Raw genomic sequence first — 22,591 nt, 5'->3', positions numbered from 1 at the left:
CCCCTTGTATGCTATGTGACTGGTAAAACAATTGACTCACAATGCAATATAATCCAAAGGCTAGGCTTGCTAGGCTCTTTAGTAATAAATCTCCTTCCCGTGCCAGCTTGGGACTAGATTCTCAACTTGCTCCATGGCCCCATCCTAACACTGTTTTCTGGTTCTGTGTACCCTGTGGAAACATAGTTATGCAGGATCTGCCCCCAAAATTGTTTTCTTATGTACATTGTAGCAGGATTGTCTGCAGTTAAAAGGGAAAACGACAATGGCTGGAAGTTAATTCAAAATTCAAGCCAAATGCGTTTGCTGCAATAATCACTTTCAAGTCAAAGCTGTCCCCTGCAGTAATTATTTCTCCACACTAGATGTCACCAGTCTTTCACAATAGCCTTTTAACAGGCTTACTCTGCCTTCTTTCAAAGGAGATTTATGGTCACGTACACGTTCATGTTATAAACTCAGCATTGTAATAATACAAACACAAGTTATTTTTGACAACCAATATATGCTTAATTGAAAAATGTCTTCATGTAGTGTGTTGTGCCTGTCTGCTGGCCATCTCATTCCACAACGTCCTGGATTTCCTGCATGCTTTGCAGCTTCTCCTCTGCTGCTTACTTTTAAATCTAACTACTGCATATCCCATGGTACCTTGCTGCCTGCAAGCTCTGATTCTTGCACTGACCCCGCCTCCTGAAACCCCTCCTCTCAGCACCTCTAGATCAGAAGGCAGGCTCTGTGAAATGTGTGACACAGCAGTGCCTAGTCACAGGGCATAGTGAATGTCACAGAAATCAAGGAAGTAAATGTACAAACTTCAAAACCTTTCAGGGTAATGGGAGTAGGCTAGAAATGATTATAAAACATTGTGCTCATGAATATGAGTTTACATTTTTATAATAGAAATGCTTCAAAGTAAATCTGCCAAAAGCTTGGGGGATTCTAACCGTGCATTTGATAAAATGAATTCATATACACAGATCCCCTTCAATGAGAAGGGGGCATACCTAAACAATCAACAAATCCATAGAGATGGGCAGCTGACATTTAAATGTAGTAGTTGACTATTTTTCAAACTGAAGCTTGGCCTTGCCACTGCACAGGCTTTCCTGCTAGTTTTTAGAATTGGTCAGTATCTGCTTTCCTAGACTCGAAGGCTGACTTGGAGATGACACAATCGTGTAAATCCTGGTGCGTCTGCTGTTTTTGCTTATGTTCCCAAATGTCCGACACAGATCATCCCCTGTTACAGCCTATCGCCTTGTAATTTGCTATTTGCACTGATCAGCAGGGCGCATTACCTTGCTGAAAAGAGCAAGATAAGATCGCAGGCCACTCCCAGCAGGGAATACTGTTTTCATAAAGGGGTACACTTGGCCAGCAAGAATGTATAGATAGGTGGTACGTGTCAAGCAACAGCCACATGGATGGCAGGACCCAAAGTTTCCCAGCAGCACAATGCCCAAAGCATCATACTGCCTCCGCTAGCTTGCCTTCTTCCAATACTGCATCCTGGTGTCATCTCTTCCCCAGGTAAATGACATGCGCGCACACACCCGACCATCCACATAATGTATAAGAAAACTTGATTCATCAGACCAGGCCACCTTCTCCCATTGCTCTGTGGTATCGTTCTGGTGCTCACGTGCCGATTGTGGGCGCTTTTTGCTATGGATTCGGGTCAGCATGGGCACCTTTTGTCTAGTCTGCAGCTATGCAGCCCCATACACCACAAACTTTTTTTTTTTTGCTTTTAACACATAAACTTCAGGGATGACATGTTTACTTGCTGCCTAATATATTCCACTGACTTTCAGATGCCATAGTAACAAAATAGCCCATGCTCAATTCACTTAAAGCACTTATTAGCTCCCCAAAAAATAAAGAGCCTGTTCCTTTAAAGCACTAATAACAGCATAGTGCGTGTGCTGTGTCATTTGGCCCCTTTGATCACCTAAAAAACATGTCTGATCTTGCCTGGTTGCACCCTCCCCTTTGTAAACTGACCACGGTGTATCATGGCTGCTGAGCCCTGACACCATGGTCAGTTTATGTAGCTCTGTTGTCTACTCCCTCCTCTGTGCTCTCCTCCATTCTCCTTGCCTGTCGGCTCCGTGTCCGTGCTGCTCTGCTCCCCGCCCTTCTCCTCTCCTGCTGTTAATATTACAGTATCCTCTGTTTCATCTAATGTGCCCTGTGTCTGTGCCTTATAAAAATAATGCTGCTATATACCTGTTTGATCGACAGTCACGTGATCCGCTGCCTCTCTCCTCTCTTGCACGACAGCTGCAGTGGACATGGCTTCCTCTCTCCTCCTACCCTCCTGCCGTCAGTGGGGGATCCTTGGCCCTGCCCACTGCAGCTGTAAGGCTGAGAGGCGGTGGGTCATGGGACCGCCGATCAGCGCTTTGAAACTGGTATACTATATAGCAGCATTATTTTCATAATTGAATTGTTGAAATTATACTGTTGCCGTATTTTGTGTCATGTCTGTAATATATTCTTGCATATAAGAACCAAGATTTAGAGGGGGGTGAGCTTAATCTTGATTTTGCAGAAAACTCTGATTTGCATATAATTTTATCTGTCCATCTCTGTAACTGATTATTTTGACACGTAGCTTCACTGATAGTGACCTTTACTGATGAACTCTTTTATCACTTGTTCATTTTTAAATTGTGTTCAGTTTTGACAAGTTTATTTTAAAGTAGAACTCTGGGCAAAACACATTCCTAATTTGTGTAGAGCAAGGAAAAGTTAAATACTCTGTCATCTATTGTCAACTCTATCTCAGGGACATAGCAATAAAAACAGACATTCTAACTCTTCCTGGTGCTTGTATTGCTATGTCACCATTTGAGAGGTTTCCTCCAATTTTTGTGTAACAGTTAAAGCGGAGGTTCACACACAAATTGAACCTCTGCTTTCCGGGAACCCTCCCCCCTCTGTTGTCACATTTGGCACCTTTCAGGGGGGAGGGGGGTGGGAGGTGCAGATACTTGTCTAAGACTGGTATTTTCACGCACTTCCAGGCATAGACTCCCACAGGAGTCTATGCCTCTTCCTGTCCCACCACTCTGTCTGCTGGGACACACACGGGTCCCAGAGACAGCAGGGACCATTCGGATTGTGCTGTGTGACTCGCACATTCGCAGTAGGGAACTGGGAAGTGAAGCCGCAAGGCTTCATTTCCTGATTCCCTTACCGAAGGCGGCGGCAGCATCCGAGGGACGGTTCTGCCTCGGGTGCCGACAACGCTGGACCCTGGGACAGGCGAGTGTCCTTATTTTAAAAGTCAGCAGCTGCAGTATTTGTAGTTGCTGACTTTTTTTTGAATTATTTTGCGGGACTCTTGCTTTAACCAGTTGCCGACCGCTGCACGACGATGTACGTCGACAGAATGGCACGGGCAGGCATATGGGCGTACATGTATGTCCCTGCCTTCCCGCGGGTGGGGGGCCCGATCGGGGCCCCCCCCCCCCCGGTGCCAGCGGCGGTCGGAATCCGTTCAGGAGCGATCCGGGATGAGGGGGCGGCCATTCGTTCATGGCCACCCCCTCGCGATCGCTCCTGACGAATGGAAGTGCAGCGTGACATCACTTCCTCTCCTATAATGTAAACACAGGCAGATGAAGTGATGTAATCTCTCCTCCGTGTCGGTATTTTTCGTTCCGGCACCGAGGAGAGAGGATCGGTGAGTTGCACCAACAATACACAATACAGTAGAACATGCCAGGCACACTCACCCCCCCTTCACCCCCCCAATCACCCCTGCACCCCCAGTCACAGTGACACCAATTGCATTATTTTTTTTTTTTGGGCATTGGTGTCATTTGTGACTGTAATAACTGTTAGGGCAGTTAGGGTTAGCCCCCTTTAGTTCTAGGGTACCCCCCTAACCCCCCCCAATAAAGGTTTAACCCCGTGATCACCCCCCGTCGCCAGTGTCACTAAGGCTGGGTTCACATTGCAGCGGTTTATGAGAATGGATGTGATTTGCACCGCACTGCAGTGCAAATCACATCCGATCTCTGTGCGATTCGAGTTCAGCCATACAGATAGTATGGCTGAATTCGCATCGCACCCGCCGCAAACTCGCACGGGACCCTTTTTTTGGTCCGCAGCAGAATCGGATCGCATGGGTGTTCACACCATGCGATCCGATTCCTGTCCGAGTTTGCAGATCGCACTGCCATATGCGAACTGATCTGGGGGTGTCATTAACATTTCACTGACACTCCCAGCAGTTCGCATAGGGCAGTGTGATGCGGGAACCCGCCGCGGATTCGTGGCGTTCCCGCATCTCTCCAGTGTGAACCCAGCCTAATAAGCGATCGTTTTTCTGATCGCTGTATTAGTGTCACAGGTGACGCTAGTTAGGCAGGTAGGTATTTAGGTTCGCTGCAGCTTTTTATAGCGCCAGGGACCCCCATATACTACCGCATAAAGCCCCCTGATTGCCCCCTAGTTAACCCTTTCACCAGTGATCACCATATAACTGTTACAGGTGACGCTGGTTGGTTAGTTATTTTTTTTATAGTTTCAGAGCACCCGCCATTTATTACCTAATAAAGGTTTAACCCCCTGATCACCCGGCGGGTGATATAAGTTTGAGGGTCAGATGAGGTCTGCGTCGCCCCAGGCAGCGTCAGGTTAGTGCCAGTACCGCTAACACCCACGCACAAAGCATACACCTCCCTTAGTAATATAGTATCTGATCAGATCTATATTAGCGTCGCCAGCAGTTTAGGTTTCCCAAAACGCATTGTTAGCGGGATCAGCCCAGATACCTGCTAGCACCTGCGTTTAGCCCCTCCGCCAAGCCCAGCCCACCTAAGTGCAGTATCGATCGATCACTGTCACTTACAAAACACAACACACATAACTGCAGCGTTCGCAGAGTCAGGCCTGATCCCTGCGATCGCTAACAGTTTTTTTTTGTAGCGTTTTGATACAGTCGCTGACAGCCTAGGTGCTTTTTTACCTGTGAGTCTCACTAGTGTACCCCTAAATTTAGGGGTGTCTACTTTCCAAAATGGGGTCATTTGGCGGGGGTTTGTGCCATCTTGGCATTTTATGGCCTTCAAAACTGTAATAGGTAGTGAGGAGTGAAGTCAAAAATTTACGCCCTTAGAAAGCCTGAAGGCGGTTCTTGGCTTTCGGGGCCCCGTACACGGCTAGGCTCCCAAAAAATCCCACACATGTGGTATCCCCGTACTCAGGAGAAGCAGCAGAATTTATTTTGGGGTGTCATTTCACATATGCCCATAGCATGTGTGAGCAATATATCATTTAGTGACAACTTTGTGAAAAAAAAAAAAAAAGTTTGTAATTTTCCCGCAACTTGTGGCAAAATATAAAATATTCCATGGACTCAACATGCCTCTCAGCAAATAGCTTGGGGTGTCTACTTTCTAAAATGGGGTCATTTGTGGGTGTTTTATGCCATCTTGGCATTTTATGGCCTTCAAAACTGTGATAGGTAGTGAGGAGTGAAATTACAAATGTATGCCCTTGGAAATCCTGAAGGCGGTGCTTTGGTTTTCGGGGCCCCGTACGCAGCTAGGCTTCCAAAAAGTCGACCACATGTGGTATCCCCGTACTCAGGAGAAGCAGCAGAATGTATTTTGGGGTACAATTCCACATATAACCATGGCATGTGTGAGCAATATATCATTTAGTGACAACTTTGTGTAAAAAAAATAAAAACATTTTTTTTTTTGTCATTATTCAATCGCTTGAGGCAAAAAAATAAAATATTCAATGGGCTCAACATGCCTCTTATCAATTTCCTTAGGGTGTCTACTTTCCAAAATGGGGTCATTTGGGGGGGGTTTGTACTGCCCTGCCATTTTAGCACCTCAAGAAATGAGATAGGCAGTCATAAACTAAAAGCTGCGTAAATTCCAGAAAACGTACCTTAGTTTGTAGATGTGACAACTTTTGCGCAAACCAATAAATATACAGTTATTGACTTTTTTTTACCAAAGACATGTGGCTGAATACATTTTGGCCTAAATGTATGACTAAAATTGAGTTTATTGGATTTTTCTAATAACAAAAAGTAGAAAATATCATTTTTTTTTCAAAATTTGCGGTCTTTTTACGTTTATATCGCAAAAAATAAAAATCGCAGAGTCAGTCAAATACCTTTTAAAAGAAAGCTCTATTTGTGGGAAAAAAAAGACACAAATTTTGTTTGGGTACAATATTGCATGACCGCACAATTACCAGTTAAAGCAGCGCAGTGCCAAATTGTAAAAAGACCTCTGGTCATTGACCAGCAAAATGGTCCGGTCTGAAAGTGGTTAAAGGATAAATTCACTTTTGGAGCATGTTACACCCATATTCAGGATGTAACCTGTAATATGTTACTTTGTCGCTAACAACTGGAAAATCATTTTGCTCTATGGCGATCTTTTGACATTCATCCTCTAGGCCAGGAGTCTCCAAACTTTCTAAAGGGGTCGGTTTACTGTCCTTTAGGCTTTAGCATGGCTAAGACTATGGTCAGTGGGAGAAGAAAATACATCGATGGCAGTAAACTATGCCCCACCATTAGTTTTAGCGAGGGGAATAGTGCCCCATAGAGAGAGAGTGCTCTCAATAGAGAGAATAGTGTCCCACCATTGCTGTCAGTCGAAGGAATAGTGCCCCAAGGTCCAGATAAAGGCAAGCAAAGAGGCACATCTGGCTCCCAGGCCACAGTTTGTAGACCACTGTACTAGGGTGGTTAATAAATTGAGTGGGCAACTACATGGCAAATTAGGTTTAATGTAAAATAATGCATTTGGGTGGCAAAAGTATGAATGCAATCTAAACACTTGGGGAGGGGGAAGAACCTCTGGGGGAATCTTGGATGGAAAAGGACCTGGAGGTCCTAGTAGATGATAGGCTCAGCAATGGCATGCAATGCCAAGCTGCTGCTAACAGCAAACAGAATATTGGCATGCATTAAAAAGAGGATTAACTCCAGAGATAAAACAATAATTCTGCTCTATAAGACTTTGCTCCCGCCTCACCTGGCGTATGCTGCCCAGTTCTGGGCACCAGTCCTCAGGAAGGATTTACTTGAAATGGAGCGAGTACAAAGAAGGGCAACAAAGCTAATAGGGGTGCAACTGATCAAAAAACTCACTGATCAGATCGTTCCTCAGATCAGATTTACGGATCGGATCATTTTTCGGATCAGCAAATAATAATTGCATTTGCAAAAACCTGTGAAAATTCCACCACCAATTATTCCCCACTGTAATATCCATGTCATCTCCCCCGCTAATATTGGCTGAGCATGGCTGAGAATGGCTGGGTATTGCAGACCTTGCCTACTATGCAACTATATAAGGGTAACTAAAATGCCCAGTCCTCTCCTAAGCATTTGGGTATGAAGCAAGGATAATGTTAAAGAGGAGCTCCACCACCCCCCCCATCAAAAAATGAAGTTAACCGCTACAAATACTGTAGCTGCTGACGTTTAAATATTGGGACACTTGCCTGTCCCGGTATCCCGCAGTGTGGGCACCCCAGCCCCCACCATTGGAAACCAGTAGTGAAGCCTTTGCTGCTTCAGAACCGGTTCTTATACACCAGCCTTACTATGAAGTGTGTCAACAAATGGGCAAGTTGAAATGTGCAAATTATCACTCATTAAACGTCAATATTATTTCAAAACCACTGTACAATGTGCCAATATGGTGCTAAGTATATAATATTTCCAAAGTTCATTTCCATTTGTCATATGTGTTTTCAAATTTTGGTGCTGAATCTCTTCACCAATTCATGTGCCACCGCTACCACCTTCTAAAATGTGCACTCACCAGAGCCTAAAAAGATATTTGCCTTTGGTTCATCTGGGATAACCACTCCACTGTTCTGGCTAGGCTCCAGCTAGTTTACCACTAGGTTCTTCATAGCAATAATGGTGTCCCATTAAAAATCCATCTTAGCGCAACATGCATGCATAAAATATTTATTTATCGAAACTTAAAAATATTCACGATAGGTAAAACGCAAACTCACACTTTGTGGTGCCTCAAGACCGGCATGGAGTCTGTCTAGCTATTTATTTTTTGGGGATCCAACATGCCGCTCTGTCTCTATTCTGGTGTGCGTTCCAAGCCTCAATTTGGTACGGGTCCATGAACAGGAAGTGACGTCTGTAAATGACCAGAAGCCTCTACTCGTTTCGCATACATACATGCATCATCAGGAAGCTTCCTGTTCACGGACCCGTACCAAATCGAGGCTTGGAATGTAGGATAGAGAGACGGAGCAGAGTGACAGATCCCCAAAAAACAAATGGCTGGACAGACTCCATGCCGATCTTGAGGCACCACAAAGTTTGCATTTTCCCTATTGTGAATACTTTTTAGTCACGATAAATATTTTATGCATACATGTTGTGCTTTGATGGATTTTAAATTTTTATGACACCATTATTGCTATGGAGAAATGAGCACCTAGCGGTAAACTAGTTGGAGCTAAGCCAGAACAGTGGAGTGGATATCCCAGATGAACCAAAGGCAAATCTTTTTAGGCTCAGGTAAGTGCCCGTTTTAGAAGGTGGTGGTGGCGGCACATGAATTGGTGAAGAGATTCAGCACTAAGCACGCATGAAGATTTGAAAACTCATATGACAAATGGAAATGAACTTTGGAAATATTATATACTTATGTTGATACTTGGCCCCATATTGGCACATTGCACTTGACAGTGGTTTTGAAATATTGATGTTTAATGAGCGATAATTTGCACTTTATAGTAAGGCTGGTGTATAAGGCATACACACCGTGAGGTTGATGTATAGGGTTTATACACCGTAGTAGTGATAACTTATCATTGGTAAATGTTTGAATCGGTGCCGTTACTCTTTAATAAACAGCTTTTCCTAAGCCTATGGCATAGAACAACTTCACTGCGCTAGATCCAAATAGATATATATATATATATATATATATATATATATATATATATATATATATATATATCTATCTATTATAAAAAATTATTTATATATCTCATTTTCTTTGTGCTGGTGTCACAAAAACTTTCAAATTTCAAACAGATTTTGCCGGATGTGTAACTGTGATAGATAATTGCAAACTGTTTACCTTGGACTATAATTTCATTTTGCTGGGTTTGACTTCTGCTTTTTAGAGCTGTCTAGTCTAATTCTGCTTTATTCTTAGCTCTTCTTTTCCAAGGACTTGTCCATATTTGTTAAGTTAAGGAGAAATCTTCTGACGCCAGCAGCCTGAGGAGAATATCTTCTGATCTATATTTCACTTAGTGGACTGCAGCCAAGAGCTGAGTGATATTGTCCATGTTCACTGACTTCCATTACTAATGCATCTTGGCCCCTGCCCCAGCTCCACAGTCAGAGCTGTGTGTACAACTGATGGGGTGATTACCATATTATCCTGTGCTTCCAGTCCATTTCATAGACCCCCTGTGATCTTAACATTTGCCTGACTTCCAGACAGCTGAATCGGAGCACAAAACTAACACCTTGACCGTTAATCAAGACAGTTAATGATCAGAACAGGCAATCGATCTGCATAAGTGACAAAAATATTTTATAATAATAAAAAAAGTCTGGTATATTTAAAGATTGTGTTAGTTTTTTGTCACTTTTATCTTATGACCACTAGATGGTGCTGAACAGTTGCTGCCATGTGTTTTCTTCTTTCAGCTATGGTTGATGAATTGTGTGTTGGCAGGGAAAAACTCATTCATGATTTGGCTTATAGAAGCTGCCATTCTTTTATCTAGCTACAATCCCCCAGAAAACTGGTGTTTTTTGTTTTGCGAGTTCTTTTAATGCATGTATATATGGGGGCCTCTCTTTACATCAGAATGTTTGTTTGTTTTTTTTCTCCCAAAACAATTGAGTAGGAATGCAGAGCTGTCCGAAGTGGCTTCAGCCCAGGTTCGCACTATAGCGAACACAGACATTGCATTGGATTCACACCTGTACTGCAGTGCCGATCACATGCGATGTCTGTGTAATGGGAGTTCAGCCATACAGTTTTATGGTTGAACTCGCAATGGATTCACACAGAGAAGTTACAGGGTCTTTTTCTCAACCATGCGATTTTGATTCCTGTCCGAATCCACAGTTCACACTGCGATCTGTGAACCGTTCTGGGGGTGTCATTAATATTGTATTGACACCCGCAGCGGTTCGCAGAGGGCACTGTGAACTGCCTGCAGGAGAGGTGCGATGCGGGAACCGCCGCTGGAATCATGTTGGTTCACAACGCTACGGTGTGCACCTAAGCTCAAAGGAACTCTGAAGCATCTCTGATGCAAGCTGAATGTATTCAGTAACATACTATCTCTGCCTTTTATACACAACCCCTTTTTTTTTTTCCAAGTTGCAGAGCACTTAAGCAAACCAGGTCCTGACACCCTCATCGTTTGATGGCTTCACTTCCTTCACTGCATCAAAGTGACTAATAGCACAGCTCACACAGAGAGTCGGGCAGAGAAAAGGATTTATTTCTTTCGCTCTTTCTTTTCCTGATCGACTGGCCCAACAGCGACAAGCTGAAATAGAATAGCGGGGGCAAGCAGGGCTGTGGTTTACTTAGGATTGTTAAATGGACACGGCACAGGTTATAATCCATCAATATCTGTCTTCAATTGCAGGTATTGCTATATTACGTAATACTCTATTATTGACTATATACCGCTAGTGTGCAAAGTGATAATGGCTTCAGGTTAGCTGGGCCAAGGCTTGCTCTTTTCTGAGTGATGGGTTACTGACATACCCACACACAAGACCACTGTGCCTAACTGCCTATGCATGCTTGCTGTTGCCTTTCCTTTGCTCAAGCAGGGAAACGTAAAAGATTTGCTCAACTCTGGAAGTATTGGGTATTTTCAATCCTGGTAGCTAAACAAATAAATAAACCTGGGAGGGGGGCAACTATATAAAAAACAAATCCCCACCTGTAGTACAGCTACCAGGGAAAAGGTGTTACTCTGGAGACCATAATAGCGGTTGGGTCTATATAAGGAAAGTCCACTTTAGTTGAACTTTCTTTTTTTTAAAGTTGACATTTCCTTTTATATAAACCCAACCACCATTTTCTCCAGAGTAACCCCTTTTCCCCAGTAGCTGTACTACAGGGGTTCTTTTTTGTTATATGAGCGCTTGGGTTACAGTGACCACACTCGAGTGGTATTTTAGGATATTTTTTTACTGGAAGTCGCCTGTGTGTGTGTGTGTGTGTGTGTGTGTGTAATATATATATATATATATATATATATATATATATATATATATATATATATATATATATATATATATATATATATTATAATATGTGTGTGTGTTATGTATGTATGGGAGGGGGCAAGTATATGCTGCCCCCTCTTTCACACAGGTAGTCTGTTCATCCATTTTTCATTTGTCTGTTTTCAGTTCGAAAAACGGACAGCAATTCATTCTTGTGGGCTTATGGATGTAAATCCACATTCCTGTTCATTCAGGTCTGTTTTTATTAGGCTGCTTCCTAAAGACTCGAACATTTTTGTTTTTTCCCACAATTTACACAGAACAAATGTACATTTAAATTCACCGGATCAATGACCTATATATTGTTGTTTTTTTTTTATTTTTTTATTTTTTTTTTTTTATAACTACATCTCTATGGGAAATGAATAAATGTTGCGCTGTGCAAACGTAGATACAAAAGGGCAATAAATGTCAAATAGATGGCATAAAAGGTGTGCTAATAAATCATATAACATGAATCCACCAATTATTAAACAAATAAAGAAAAGTGACAAAGTCCATGTGCACAACCAGGCAAGCGTAATCCAAATTGTAGAAAATCAAACCATGTGATCCTGAAAAAAGTCTGACAGTCTAAACTATTTTTTATATACAAAGTGAATCTCTCCACTGCGAAATATGGCAAATAACCGGTGCTGAGCGAATCTTATCATGGCACCTGTGTGTGTGCGCAAGCCTCTCACCTTACTGCCGTAAGGTATACAGCATGAATCAATCACAGGTGACAGTCTTCAGTGGTTCCCTCTTGATTTAATGGCGTAATCCTTCTTTGATGGTCAGTCAGCCTGCAACAAACCAAATTGACCCTGTCTAATAGTTTACCCTAAAAACAAGGGGTTTAGCTTGCACACAACAAGCATAAGCTGCTGTGGCTATATCACAGCACCCCAGTGTACTGCAGCCCTAACTATAATTTTGAGAGCCTTCTGTGTTCAGAATGATAGTCAGGATTGCCATTTTTCACAGACGTCAATTTCGTTTGGGTACAGAGTTGCACGACCGTATCATTGTCAGTTAAAGCGCTGCAGTGCCGTATTGCAAAGAATGGCCTGGTCATTGAGCAGCCAAATCTTCTGGCGCTGAAGTGGGTAAAGATCTAGTTCTAGATTCCTGCAATTTAAGACAGAGTATATTCAGCTCTCCAGCCAGCCTGTTTTTCCCATTGCTCCTCCATTTCAGTGCTGCAGCCTCTGAAAGCCTCTTCAGTAGTGTTTCCACCACCGCATGCTGGTTGCTTCCTCCAGACCCTTGTGTCACTACAGCCTTTTGTTAAGGCCCCTTTCACACTGGGGCGGTGCGGGCGTCGGCGGTGAAGCGCCGCTATTTTTAGTGGCGCTTTACCGTTGTTTTAGCGGCGGTCTGCGGGCGCTAGCGGGGTGGTTTTAACCCCCGCTAGCGGCCGAAAAAGGGTTAAAAACCGCCCGCAAAGCGCCGCTGCAGCGCCGCTTTGCCGGCAGTATTGCCGCGCTGTCCCATTGATCTCAATGGGTAGGAGCGGTGAATACACCACTCCTTCACCGCTCCAAAGATGTGGCTAGCAGGACTTTTTTCACTGTCCTGCCAGCGCACTGCTCCAGTGTGAAAGCCCTCCGGCTTTCACACTGGAGTGAAAGGGGCTGGTTTTTTTCAGGCGCTACACAGGCGCTGACCATTTTAAATCTTTAGATACCTGACCACATCGCTCCCTAAAGTCCAGCTGAGAACTGGACGGGACAGAAAACACAGCTACAAATCCCAGTGCAACAATGGCAATGTTGTCAGGCAACGGAAATAAGAAGTTGACTGCATTTGTGACAGGGCCACCAGGTATTTCTCTATATTTGCAGTGTTTTTAACATAAACCTGGGCCCAAGTCTTGCACACTTAAATACATACGTATTCTGAAATATAGCTTTAAAACGAGTCCACATTCACATCTTTATATATATATATATATATATATATATATATATATATATATATATATATATATTAAGCATTGTAAAAATATTCATTTTCAAAGTTCACAACACAGACATAGAAATCTTTAGCTTTTTCTATGCGGCAAGTCTCTTGGCATCCTGCCAGCCCTATAATTTAAACAACTAGCGAGTGTACTGGTAGGGTCCATGCACACTGGGCATAAAAAGTGCTGCAAGTAGTATCAGCCCTGGTTCAAAATCGCATGACAAGCCACACCCCATTGCCGGCAATGTAACTGTTCAAATCGTTGCACCTCTGAAAAGGGTTCCTGCACTACTTTTTGGGGATTTCATTGTGACTTGCATAGACTTCTGTTAAATGAAGTCGAAAGCCGCAGTGAAATTGGAGGTGCAAAATGTCACTAATCTGCGTCTTTGAAAACCTGCTGAAATAGCGGGATTTCAAAGTCGCACCGGTGTGAACCAGGGCTTAAACCCAAAAGCCTAACAGCCCTTAAGGCTTCATGCAAACTGCTTTATTGTAAAACACTGTTTCTCCGGACAGGAGATAATCGGCGTTGAAAACTCACCTAAGCTGCTTTGTTTTTTCAAACCAATTTAGCAGAGTTTAGCAGCGGTTTACATAAAATAATAGTGCAATATTAGTATAAGATTAACGTGGTATTAAAACTTCATTTTTTTTTTCTTAAAATAACAATCATGACATACCTGCTCTGTGCAATGCTTTTTCAAAGAGCAGCCCTGATCCTCCTCCTGTGGGGGTCCCCCGCCAGTGTTCCAGGCCCCTCCACTTTGGCAGGTGTCCACACGGAAAGCCACTTTCCATGGGGGCACCCATGTGTGCTCTTTCCCAAGTCTCGCTGCTGCGTCTATTGACACAGACAGTGGGACTTGGCCCCACTCCTATGTCACAGCATTTGATTGGCAGCAAATGCTGGGACAGCCAATGTCTCCCGCTGCTATCAATCTGCACACTGAGGTGTGAGACAGCAGCGGGAGCCACTGCACGTCGCTGGATCGGATCAGGCTCAGGTAAGAAAAATGAGGGGCCAGGGGGTAAGCTGCAGCACAGGAGGTTTTTCACCTTTAATGCATAGAAAACCTTAAAGGCGTTGTAAAGGTACATTTTTTTTTTTTTCCTTCTTTCTTTTTGCATATATCTGCTACAAACTTCTGGTGTGTGTGTGTGTGTATGTATATATATATATATATATATATATATATATATTCCCCCCCCCCCCCAAATTTTTATTTTATATGTTTGCTACATAACAATTTTTAGCACTTCCTCCTTCGTAGTCACGATATGATTGTTGGCCAACCGAGCGTCTGATTTTTATCTTAAGAGTGTGTGCCAGGATCTTGTCTTGTATACTTACGGTACACAATTGTGTACAAACACAGTGATGTACTACGAGGAATTTCAGCACTTGATCGTCACCCTTTGGACCCCTTCTGCTAATTTTGTGTTTGGTGAGCATTGATTCCGAGCATGTGTGTTTTGTACTTTCGACTTTTGTGTGACGGATTTGTGTAAAATCTGACAACAGACCGTTGTCCGCCGAAAATTTACTAGCCTGCCATCCATCATTTGTTGGCCAAAAGTTGGACAACAATTGTCAAAAGGAGGGTACTAACAGTCAGATTTTAGGACAATAGTCTGTCAACAGACAATCAAATTGTGCATACGAGGCTTTAGATTGCCACAGCTTCCAGGTCTTGGAGCACGCTCCCTGCCTCTATCTACGTCATATGCGCTTGTGAACGACAATTCCCTTCATGCTGAGCGGCATCGCGCATGCGCATTGCTGCTTTTTCCCTGTCTGCCCGAGTGAGAACGAGCCTTGTTCTCAATATTGAGTACAGCCTTCTGCACACAGACACCTCCCAGCAACCATGCCCATTCACACCTTGCCAGTACGCCCATATTCGTATAACAAACATGGAGCAGGCGGGGGTGCAGTCCTGGGCTCCAGATTCCCATGCCAATCAAAGCGCATGGTAGGCAGAGCTAAAGTGTCTTACAGGGCTGTGGCTCCCAGGCCTGTGAGCGCAGACAGCGTCTCCCAGCAGGGATGTAGTCCTAGTGGTTGGAGCACACACGGGAGATCCCTTCAGAACGGCTCTGCAGAAGGGGTGCCCATCTGGGAGAAGGACAGGAAAGTGGGTAAAACGGACCCCAAAAAACATTTCAAAACGAAAATGAAGTAAAAGGTTAGTGAACACATACATACTGCACTACCTTAAAGAGGAAGTAAATCCTGATGGGTTTACTTCTTCTTTGTCTCCCTGCAAAGGTAAAGCATAATGGGCTATTGTGCATCGCATAGTAGCCCCTTATGTGTCACTTACCTGACACAGGAGCCATCGAAGTCACCGCTGTCCCCTGTAGCACGGAGCGTCCATTTTCTTTTGGGTATCGCTGCTCTGGCCACTCACAGCACTGGAGCAGCGATGACGTCACTCCCACGCATGCGCACGAGAGCCTCCACTAACGGCATATCATTGTTAGCAGCGGCATGCTGCTAACGGTCATAGTGCGCATGCGCCGTAGACAGCGGTGTCTGTCTTTTTGTAAATATCTCCTAAACCGTGTAGGTTTAGGAGATATTTATTGGACCTACAGGTAAGCCTTAATCTAGGCTAACTTGTAGGTCAAAGTGGTTTGTAAGGGTTTACAGCCACTTTAAAGGAGCAGGATGTTATGTTAAAAAAAGCTGAGGGTTTAGTATCACTTTAAGGCTTTAGAACCACTTTACATTGAGTTGATGAAGGCACAAAATACCACAATGACAACTTTTTTTTACAGGTTTGTGATTACTAAAAATTGAATATCGTTGCTTTCACTTGCATGATTTTGATGCTTTAATTTGATGTTTATTAAATGTCAACAAGACCATCCAACTGCTCAGGAGCTACTGAGTCAAACAACCAATGTGCCTGTGTCATTTTAAATGCCGCCTGGGACTCAAGTAGTTAAAATGTGGCACAGCAAAGGAAAGTAATTGGCAGAGGAACTACAAATTGAACAGATCACACCAGGACTGGAACGTTATGCAATTATGGAAGGCGGCTTTCTATGACTGCTGAAAACATTAGTTTTGGGTGGATTCGATTTTGTAATGCGTTTTGATCATTCATACAGTTTTTTTTGGGGTTAAATTATCAGTGTCTTTGCTTGCAAAATTGAAATTAACTTTTTTTCCTTTCTTTTTAGATAATGACGAGTATAGGCCGCCAGTGTGGAAATCTTACTGTAAGTATTCCATTGTGATATCAATCTGTATTCTGTGTATGTTGAAATGTTGCTACAGTGGAACACATTGAAAAGAACATGTTGTTGAAATATTTGCTGATAAGTGTTCATAATTGGTGTGGGGATGCTGTCATTTTGATGTAATCCTAGAAGAAACCGGAAAGGCCGCAGAGACCAACGTTGCTTCTGGCTTTTTAACCAGTGGGAATTCCGTCCTGTTTCCTCATTTACATAAAATAGGATTGTAAACGCCAGCTTTGTTTTCAAGGAAGCCTGGGTGTAAAAACCACCATTATACAGTTCAAGTTTGCATACTCTTGGAGAATTGATAATATACAATGTACCAGTTTTGAAGAAAACATGAGTGAGCAGGCAAAACACAATTCTTTTTTTTCTTTTTTTATTCTGTAACTGTAGGCAATTACATAATGGCACAATCATAAAAAAAAAACATGGCAACAAGTAAACAAATGAAAAGACCCCTGTTCAAAAGAATGTGTATTGCCTCCTTTAGCATCAATGACAGCATGCAGTCTTTTCTAATAGTTGTTGGAGGCCCCAAATTTTTGCAGGTGGTATAGCTGCCCATTTGTCTTGGCAAAATGCTTCCAGGTCTTGCAAAGTCTTTGTCATCTTACATGAACTGCACTTTTGAGATCTTCGAAGAGTGTAGATTAAATTAAGGCCAGGAGACTAATGGCCACTTCAGAACCTTCACTTTTTTTTTTTTTTCTACTGTAATCACTGGAGGGTTCACTTGGCCTTATGCTTAGGCTCATTGTCGTGCTGGAAAGTCCAACGGTGTCCCATGCACAGCTTTCATTCAGAAAAATGTTTGCCTGTGTTCTGATAACATGCTGCATTCATCTTGCCATAAATTTTCACAAGATTCCTCATGCCTGTAGCGTTCACCCCCCCCCCCCCCCCACAAACATCAGTGAGCCATGATCAGTACTATTTTTAGTATCGATGCATAAATGTAATGTCACAATTTCTGCCAGGGCATGCAAACTTTTGATTACAACAGTATACTGTATTGTTCCATGATTACAAACAATGCTGCTTTTAATGTGTTACTAAACCCAGTAATATGAAATCAGTTAATCTGCTCCCCCACCCCCCACAGTGCCCACGGCTCATAAATCATTTTTTTTTTTTACATAAAAATACTGCCACTATATACTTTTTTTGGCTGGTCTGTATACCATGGTCACATGACAAACTGCAGGGTCTGCCTGAGTGCTGAGTGTTCAGGTAGGAGGAGATTTTCACTATAGCCTGTGTCCTCATGGTGTTATGGGAGGATCATCCATCAATCAAGGTGTGACATCCACTGTGTTTTTTTTTTTTTTTTGTTTTTGTTTTTTAGTTACTGTGCATGGAGGAGGGAGGGACTGGGCTGTTTAGGAACTGTATACATGCCCACATGTGTAATGTCAATATCATGTAGCTCTGATCAACAAGGAAATGTTCTCTCCAGCAAGAGAGACCAACCTGAGCATATGCAGCAGTACTACCCTCATTGTGTCTTATCTAGCCTTGCCAAGAGAGACCCTGCTGGAGGGGGAGGATCTGTCCATACAGGATCAAAGAGCCTTTGTACACAATGCAGAGAATTAACCCCTTAAGTTCCACATTGAGTGTAACAAGCATTCTATTCTGCACATAAATATTTTACTGTTGTGAGTTTAGTTATGCTGCATCACTCATGATTATTAAGCCATTACAAAGGCTTTAGGTGCTTCTTATCAGACAGGAGGATATTCTGACTTATTGGAAAATGCTTCTCCACTGGGTGCCCAACCTCTTCTGTGTAGAAGGAATTAAAATATCAGCTGTGGGTAGGGATTGCAATGCATGCCAGTACTCCCCCACCCATCTGTTTCAAGGAGTTATCTCCTTGTCTATGAGCAGCCTACTATTGGCAAATAAAATGGGTTTGTAGATAACAGGAATATCTGTCAGGTGCTCCTAATACATCTTCAACACATTGGCTACTGGTGTGTGTATCAAAAAGTATCTGCCGGTTTCCCCTGCTGCAGGTTTTTCCTTTGACCCCCTACGCCACTATGGGACATGGGGGGGGGGGGGGGGGGGAGTTGGGAGCCACAGCATTCCGTGGGGGACACAAACATCCGCCACTCCCAGAAAGTGTTGAATGGCAATTAGTTTTAGGCTGGCTGTACACTAGTAGAATTTTGTTTAAAACTTTTTGTTTTAAGAATTTTTTTTTATTTTTTTTTTCTAATTGTAAAACGTTAACATGATCAACATTAAAATGAAGGGGGGAGTATAAAAAAATGTATATATTTACTGTACATCTTCTAAAATCGGGCATATTCTCTTTTGCATGCAATAACCAAGATTCCGTGTTAGGTGCATCAATCTGACACAGGAAAATAAAGTCCTTATACAGTGCATCCTGAAAGTATTCACAGCGCTTCACTTTTTTCACATTTTGTTATGGTACAGCTTTATTCAAAACTGGGTTCAATTCATTATTTTCCTCAAAATTATACAAATGATGCCCCATAATGATAACGTGAAAGAAGTTTGTTTGACATCTTTGCAAATTTTATTAAAAATAAAAAACAAAAAATAATTCTATGTACATAAGTATTCACAGCCTTTGCTCAATACTTTGTGGAAGCACCTTTAGCTCCAATTACAGCCTCCAAGTCTTTTAAAGTATGATGCTACAAGCTTTGCACACTTATTTTTGGGCAGTTTCTCCTATTCTTTGCAGGACCTCTCAAGCTCCATCAGGATAGGGAGCGTCGGTGCACAGCCATTTTCAGATCTCTCCAGAGGTATTCAGTTGGGATCAAGTATGGGCTTTGGCTGGACCACTCAAGGACATTCACAGAGTTGTCCCCTAGCCACTCCTTTTGTTATTTTGGCTGTGTGCTTAGGGTCGTTGTCCTTTTGGAAGATGAAACTTTACCCCAGTCTGAGGTCCAGAGCGCTTTGGAGCAGGTTTACATCAAAGATTGTCTCTAATACGTTGCTGAATTCATCTTTCCTTCAACCCTGACTAGTCTCCCAGTTCCTGCCACTGAAAAACATCCCCACAGCACGATGCTACCACTAGAGCTGCGCGATTATGGCTAAAATGAGAATCACTTTTTTTGCTTAGAAGATAGCTCACGATTCTCACGGTGTAACGTCATCTTTCACATTAAAACAAAAAAAATTGGGCTAACTTTACTGTTTCTCCTTTTTTTTTTTTTTTTTTTTTTTCCATTAATTTATTCATTGAGTGTATTTTTTTCCCAAAAAATTGCGTTTGAAAGACAGCTGGGCAAATACAGTGTGATAAAATATTGCAGCAATTGACATTTTATTCCCTAGGATCTCTGCCAACATATATATAATGTTTGGTTCCAAGTACATTTCTAGCAAAAAATATTGATTTTTAACTTAAACAAGTGTCAGAAAAAGATTTAGACTTTAAGTGGTTAAACTTCCTGCATTTACAGGTTGTTTAAAAACTTGGCAGACTGCCTGGATTTTTTTCTTTACACACAGAAGTTTCCCTTTGATCTAAGAAGGAAGAGAGTTACAATGTTTCAATGTAAAAACTTGTCAGACTGCTAGGATGTTTTCTTTTGACAGCTGAGTGAGCAGATTAAGTCTCTCCAATTGTTATATGAAATAAGTGGCAAACTCTGCAATAGAGATTGTCAGAATCAAGATCACGATTTAACTATTAATTGTGCAGCTCTAGCTACCACCATGCTTCACTGTAGGGATGGTATTGGCCAGGTAATTAGTGGTGCCTGGTTTCCTCCCACACATGACGCTTGCCATTCAGGCCAAAGAGTTTAATCTTTCATCAGACCAGAGAATGTGGTTTCTCGCAGTGTGAGAGTCCTTCAGGTGCCTTTTGGAAAATTCCAGGCAGGCTATCATCCGCCTTTTACTGAGGAGTGGCTCCCATCTAGATTGGTGATTGGATCTTGATTGGTGGAGTGCTGCAGAGATATTTGTTCTTCTGGAAGGTTCTCCTCACTCCACAGAGAAACACTTGGAGCTCTGTCAGAGTGACCATCGGGTTCTTGGTCCCATCCCCTGCTAAGGCCCTTCTCCCCCCGGTATGCTCTAGGAAGAGTCTTGGTGGTTCCAAACTTCTTCTATTTACGAATGATGGTGGCCACTGTGCTCATTGGGACCTTCAATGCTGCAGAAACTTTTCTGTACCCTTCCCCCGATCTGTGCCTCAATACAATCTCTTGTCTTGGAGATTTACAGACAATTCCTTGGACTTCATGGCTTGATTTGTACTAACTGGGGGACCTTTTTTATATAGACAGGTGTGTGCCTTTCCAAATCATGTCCAATCAACTGAATTTACCACAGGTGGACTCCAATCAAGTTGTAGAAACATCTCAAGGATCATCTGTGAAAATGGGATGCACTAAGTTTGGCCATACATAACACAAATTCTCTGGTACAATTTGCCTTTAGATTTACCAAAACCATATAATAGGTGGTCATACCTAAACACTTTCAATTTGTATGCAGCGAGGCAGGCATGTACACTACATAGTTTAAGGTAAATCTAAAGAAAATTGTATAACGTATAGCCAGCCTTAAGCTCAATTTTGAGTGTCATGGCAAAGGCTGTGAATACTTATGTACGTGGAATTTTTTATTTTTTTTATAAATTTGCAAAGATTTTAAACAAACTTCTTTCACGTTGTCATTATGGGGTATTGTTTGCTGAATTAAGGAGAATAATGAATTTAATCAATTTTGAAATAAGGCTATAACATAAAATGTGGATAAAGTGAAGCACTACCAATACTGAAGTCACGGATGTTGGTCCATAAGTAACTCGGATGTGTAAAAATTTCTAACTTTTTCTATCTGTTTTCAATGTGCACATAAGACAGTTGTCCAGGCTGTGTGCAGTATTTGGTTTTCTAGTCATTTTAATATTATCCACTGACATGCTACCTGCCTAGTGTGTAGATAGCGCTTGAAATGGAAGGTTGTTTAGACTGTGCAGAGTATGTGTTTTTTATCTTAGAAATATGTAAAGTCACACTTGTATGTTTTATTCAGTGTATCAGCTGCAGCAAGAGGCACCACATCCACGAAGAATTACCTGTACACAGGAGGTAGGTAGTCATGCTGTCATACATCAGTAAATGACATTTCCCTTGTTAAAGAAATATCTATTTACCTTTTGAAACTTTGAAATGCTCTATAATCTGATTGTAGCTACTCTGTATGGACTGGAAACCACAGAGATGTCACTAAGCGGATGGAATGGTGGAAGTGGTCATATGAGAATTTTAAGATGTTAATGTATGCGGTCCGTTGTATCTGTATGAGATCGTGTGAGCATTGCTCAGATCTTATAGAAATATGTACTCACATTTTCCCTGGGTGGCAGACCTAGCTTACAGCAAAATGAATGTGTCATATACAGAATAGTTCTGAAAGAAAACATTTGTAAAGCAGTCTGGGAATGGCTTTGTTGTAGCCCAAGCAGGAGTTCTCTTTTTAACAGATTACCAATAAGAGGTTATTGAATGGACTAGTGTGCTACAGCAATGCCTGAATGGAACCTGAATGTGTGCATCTCAAGGTTTACTTTTTAAGTCCTTAACAGACTGCATTATGATACAAATGTTGTAATGCTGTATTCAAATTCTTAGATTTAATATACTTTTTTTCAATGCAATTGCATTTATGCCCATTGGACTTTGATTTAAGGGGATACCTTACAAGGGGAAATGCATGCGTAAGAAACCTCTGATGGATATGGTCATGCTTTCACTTCTAGTAGCACCCACTGTGCTCCCAGTGAGACTGAATACAGTGCCTTGCGAAAGTATTCGGCCCCCTTGAACTTTTCAACCTTTTGCCACATTTCAGGCTTCAAACATAAAGATATAAAATTTTAATTTTTTATGAAGAATCACCAACAAGTGGGACACAATTGTGAAGTGGAACGAAATCTATTGGATATTTTAAACTTTTTTAGCAAATAAAAAACTGAAAAGTGGTGCGTGCAAAATTATTTGGCCCCTTTACTTTCAGTGCAGCAAACTCACTCCAGAAGTTCAGCGAGGATCTCTGAATGATCCAATGTTGTCCTAA

The 22,591-nt window shown here is 42.3% G+C and overlaps 1 protein-coding gene across 1 annotated transcript in view; it reads left to right on the top strand.

The window, feature by feature from the left end:
• CHN1 (chimerin 1) overlaps positions 1-22,591 on the top strand; it is a 214,976-nt gene that overhangs the window by 18,492 nt on the left and 173,893 nt on the right. The window contains exons 3-4 of the mRNA XM_077448057.1: positions 16,442-16,480; positions 21,548-21,603. Of these exons, the coding sequence (XP_077304183.1) occupies positions 16,442-16,480; positions 21,548-21,603 (95 nt within the window). The remainder of the gene's footprint in view (positions 1-16,441; positions 16,481-21,547; positions 21,604-22,591) is intronic.

This window comes from Lithobates pipiens, unplaced genomic scaffold, assembly GCF_037356315.1.
Source record: "Lithobates pipiens isolate NorthernLeopardFrog02 unplaced genomic scaffold, aLitPip1_a1.2 Scaffold_22, whole genome shotgun sequence".
Lineage (NCBI taxonomy): Eukaryota > Metazoa > Chordata > Amphibia > Anura > Ranidae > Lithobates > Lithobates pipiens.
This window is presented reverse-complemented; position numbering and strand designations above follow the sequence as displayed.